Source organism: Hyaena hyaena, unplaced genomic scaffold, assembly GCF_003009895.1.
Source record: "Hyaena hyaena isolate Hyena2069 unplaced genomic scaffold, ASM300989v1 scaffold_892, whole genome shotgun sequence".
Taxonomy (NCBI): Eukaryota; Metazoa; Chordata; class Mammalia; order Carnivora; family Hyaenidae; genus Hyaena; species Hyaena hyaena.
Window position 1 is genome coordinate 9,804 of NW_024081509.1, and position 5,027 is coordinate 14,830.

At 41.7% G+C, this 5,027-nt stretch overlaps 1 protein-coding gene across 1 annotated transcript in view; it reads right to left on the reverse strand.

Annotated features, from left to right (window-relative positions):
* Positions 1-624: 624 nt before the first annotated feature.
* Positions 625-5,027, reverse strand: part of OCA2 (OCA2 melanosomal transmembrane protein) — a gene marked incomplete at its 3' end in the record, with an annotated part of 210,733 nt that continues 206,330 nt past the window's right edge. Inside the window, exons 17-18 of the mRNA XM_039220235.1 lie at positions 3,299-3,356; positions 625-733 (exon numbers count right to left, since the gene is read on the reverse strand). Of these exons, the coding sequence (XP_039076166.1) occupies positions 625-733; positions 3,299-3,356 (167 nt within the window). The remainder of the gene's footprint in view (positions 734-3,298; positions 3,357-5,027) is intronic.

The following is a 5,027-nucleotide window of genomic DNA, read 5'->3' on the forward strand; positions in this document are numbered from 1 at the left end:
TGCAAGACAGACATGTGTCCTCAAGTGAGGACACGCCCTACAAAAAAAACACAGGGCTTGAGAAATGGAAAGGGAGAGCCACAGAACTGTGAAAGCAAATGACCTATGGGAGAGTAGAACAGGTTCTTCTGTGTGGGAAAAACGGATGCACCATGGGGAACATGGGTGTGTGTAGACCTTTTGCACTCCTCTGGCCCTTTCAATTGCTCATCTAATCTTCATGTCAAGCTGTACAAACTGTAGGACTCTGACCTTGCTGATGTGACCTCCTGTCTCTTCTGGGGGTGCTTATCAAGCAACAGCTCAAAGATTTGGCTATCAAGTACAAGAGAGATGATAATATCTACCCCATACTTCTTTTAATGTTAAACCCTGAAGGGGCCAAGGACCCATACACTGAGACACTAGGGGCTGGAAAGACCTCTCTCTCTCTCCCTCTCCCTCTCTTCCAGAAAACAAAAAGAGAGGTAGTGGATAAATGTTTCCTTTTTTCCATCAAAGATGGCCACCCTCCATCTCACCCTCCTCACCAATGTCTGGGAATAAGCTTTGAAATCTTCCCTTCCAGACTATAATAGCAATTGCAAAGCCTATAGACAAAAGGTAATAAAAAATTAGACTCACCAAGATCAAGATGAACACCAGGGACAAATGAATTGAGAAAGAACGTGAAGATAACAAATCCCAACACCATCAGGCATTTGGTGAGCAGAATTCTGTCTGATATCCTGTGCTATAAAAGAGAGGAAAACATAAGTCATTTACTGGGCATAATCTTCTGTTTCCTGCAATGTATCCATCATCCTCCATGACTTGAATCACTACAAATTTCTCCTTAAGATGCAAAATACAATATCTTGAACTAGAAAGAAGATGATAAGGTAATGCATTATAATGAATACTATAGATTTGGGATTATAGTATTCAAAATCTTTATTAAAAAGTAAACATAATAAATTTAAAATATAGGACAATCCTTTTATAAAACACCTGACTAAATAGCTTCTCAATACTATGCAGAAAGTACTCCCAGCTCTATCACAAGTATTAGGTTAGATGTTGGCAAAACCACTGAGGAAATAACATGCAACTTCCAGGGACCTGGCCACATTTCCACCAATGCTATGTGCTCACATTCTTTTAATTCAACTTTCCGCCTATTACACAAATCCCTTTCATGGTAGTACTGAGGTTAACATGCTTATGCAGTAACATGACTCCTTCTGAAGGTTCCTACTGTATCCTTTCATGTTCACAGGTACCCTAGAAGGTACTTGGCAGTCCCATAGCCACCAAGATGACATCATTGATAGCCTATGGAGTCATTCAGGGGTGAGGGGAGATGACAAAAGACTCTATAGTACCTTCATTAATCTCAAAGGTGCAAAACTCCTTTAAGTGGGCCTGAGCCACAGAGCAAGATGGGGCAAGGTCTCCAGAGGGTGCTGTGCCCCAAGGGTCACAGGTGTGTGGAGCTGGGGAAGGGAGCAAGACCTGGGCAAACTGGCACAGATGGGCCCTGGGTTGCCAGACCCTACCCAAACAGATCCCTATGTGAATCATGCTCCATCACGTTATCTGACAAATGTGCCATGTCCTTTCTTAAGCATGGTCCTGCCAGCACGTCTGTCTATGTGCTGTCTAGGTGTCAATTTTAGATAGACATAGATGTGTGTGTGTGTGTGTGTGTGTGTGTGTGTGTGTGTGTGTGTGTGTGTTTGTGTATGGATAGAAAGTGAGAGGCAGAGATAGACATTTATGGGTATGCATATGGATAGAGATAGATGTACAGAAAGATGGTACAGGTATAGGTATAGAGATATAAAGATAGATGTATGTATAGGTATAGATTTTCTCTCTGGATTTCTCTAGTCATATAGTTAAAGCTTTTGCCATAAAAACCACAAGCATATTCTTCCTTGTTACACTGGCTCTGGCTGCAGTCCCTGGCCCCTTGCTCACAAATTATGTGGACCACCTTCTGATTATCTGCCCTCCTTCCCCAACCACTGCCAAGGCTTGTGACTCAACTAGCCCCCACTCATCATCTTCTTCCCATTTCCAAGGAAAGCCTGTTTGGCTAGATGAGTCTCTGATGGTGAATTAGGAGGAAAAGGGCATGACACCTCACTTGTTGTAAGGGGAGGCACTACAAATCTTCCATGCAGCCATGCTAATCATAGAAAGGTATCACCATGGGCAGTTCCAGGATCGGAAATGGAGGGAGCAGATAAAAGAACATTCCAGCATCACCTTACTGGTTTAAGTAGAAATGATCCAAAATGTATGTTTATCTCTTATCTTGGGTATCTGTAAAATTTTCTCCTTTTGCCTTTCTGGAAAGGAATTCCAGATAAGATATCTTAGATACAATACAAGTTCCTTGTTTTTCCCTTCCACGTCTCCTCAATCCTCATCTACCACATACACAGAGAGGTACACAATCTCTTCCCTAACTCACAGCCAGCACTACATGGTCTAGCAAAGTAGGCACGTCTGCAAAAAATGGGACCCAGAAAAGTGCCATAGCCACACTCTCCTTTCCTAACCCCAACCATCTCAGGAAGACAGAGATTGGGAAGAGAGACCCAAAGGACACATTATCCATCAGGACCACCATACCTAAATTTCTTTTATAAAGGGACAAAATGTTCCTATCATAATTAGAAAGTGGGTAATCGATCTCTCCCTAGGAAAGAAACTACCTGGATTTGAAATTTCACAAAGATATAAATGTCTCCCAGCAGATCTGGAGCAGAGTTCTCTCAGCTAGGAGCAGGTACTGTGTTCTCAGATAGGCTAAAAGAAAAAGTCTGTGAAAGGAGGAAAATTAGCAACATAACTGTAAAGTTAGAGCCCACCAGAAGTCAGAGCCATATATATGACAGAATGTACACCACACACACCATCTCTGTCCCTAATGCTGTTCTGTCTCACACTGCATGCCTCATCTGTCTTTCTCCACCTCTTCATCCACACAATGGGAACCACAAGACCTGCCTTTTAGGATCAGGGAGGGCTGCAAGGACCTCAGGCACCCAGACAACGTTCTATGCAGGTGCATTAACTATAGAAAGGGCCACTCTATCGCAAAGGGTATTTAAAAAGTTTTAACTTTTCCTATTCAGGACAAAATAGTCCTGTCATGTTTGGAAAATTATTTCCCCCCCATTTATTCCTAGAAATAACTTATGTCTGTGTACAACCATAGGAATAAAAAGAGAAATTACTTTCATTCTTAACTTTGTGTGAAGCAAAAGGTGAATCAGAAATCCCTGAGAAGAAGAAACCACAATACCTTTTTTTGGAGTTCCTGGATGTTGACCTCCCAATTTTTATCTTCCTGTGAGATTTGTCTAAAAGAGAAAAAGGCAGACTCATCATTTTCCTGGAGCTACTGAGTAGTGAGATCAGCAAGGCCACAGTCAGTAGCACATTTAGCATGGACCTTTGGCCTAGATACCAGGCACTAAGTGACACCTGATGTGGCCACATACTGGACACACCTAGTCATGGAAGGTGACTGGTGGACTTGAATTTCTGAATTGGAAGACATTTTTGTATTTCCAAAGAAAAGTAATACAGGAATGAATGGAATGTTAGTAACCAAATGTGCAAGCATGTGTATGTGTGAACATGATGAGCAAAGAGAATGTCAGAATATTGACCAAAATGTGAACAAGGGGAATGACAGTAAGCTACTTTTGTTTTCCTCTTTTTACTTTCTATTTTTCTATAATTTTTCCCAAAATGAAGTTCTTTTATATTGACAACCAAACTAATTAAAGGAAGAAACTGTAAAAGAAATGTCACTTGCCTTAGTGGTGATTTTTATCAGTGGAAATAAATTTTAAAGAACTTATGTGTGCTTCTTCCCTCCTCTGGTCATGGGAACCTCTCAACTGTTTCAGTCACTCTCATTTTTTCCCACGTGCCTTTCCCTTTAAACCTTTCCTATCAGTTCATCTTTACTGCTTTATTTTCTTCCCCACCAACTAGTAAAAGGAGCTATATGGTGGATAATTTATTTTTATGAGCAGTCATATACCATATGTATCAAAAGAGGCTGATCATAGAGCCAGAGCAGACCCTAAAGGAAATCACAGGAGATACAGGCAAATTCTGAAGACAATTTTTTTTTAATAATAGATACAACAAGATCTGCAGAGCTAGCACTTGCCTTAGATCACCCTCATTCTAATCTGCTCCTCAGTGACTATAGCTTCACAAGGCCATTGTCCTCTCCACACCTCAGTTTTCCTATGTGTGTTCAACACAGGATGAGCTGATGGAAAATTGGTGAAACTCTGGGCTCACATGTTTCTTCACAGTTGTAACCCTGAGATACACTGAGTTTATCTTTAACACTCCACAGCAGATGAAGGATGCTGAAGCTTGAAGGTCAGTGAATGAAATATACTAAGGCAATTTATCCCTGCATCTTTCATTTACAAAGTTTCTCCCTTAAGATGTATGCCTGTTTCGTTAAGCATAACACCCTCAAGGTCCATCCATGTTGCTACACATGGCCAGATTTCATTGTTTCTCATTGCCATGTAGTATTCCATCATATAGATTAACCACATCTTCTTGATCCATTCGTCCGTTGACGGACACTTAGGCTCTTTCCATGTTTTAGCTATTGTGGAGAGTGCTGCTATGAACATTGGGGTACATGTGCTCCTATGCCTCAGCATTTCTGTATCCCTTGGGTAAATTCCTAGCTGTGCTATTGCTGGGTCCTAGGGGAGTTCTCTTGTTAGTTTCCTGAGGAACCTCCACACTGTTTTCCAGAGGGGCTGTACCAGTTTACATTCCCACCAACAGTGTAGGAGGGTGCCCGTGTCTCCACATCCTCACCAGCATCTCGAGTTCTCTGATTTGCTCATTTTAGCCACTCTGACTGGCGTGAGGTGGTATCTTAGTGTGGTTTTGATTTGTATTTCCCTGATGAGGAGGGATGCTGAGCATCGTTTCATGTGTCTGTTGGCCATCTGGATGTCCTCTTTGGAGAAGTGTCTGTTCAT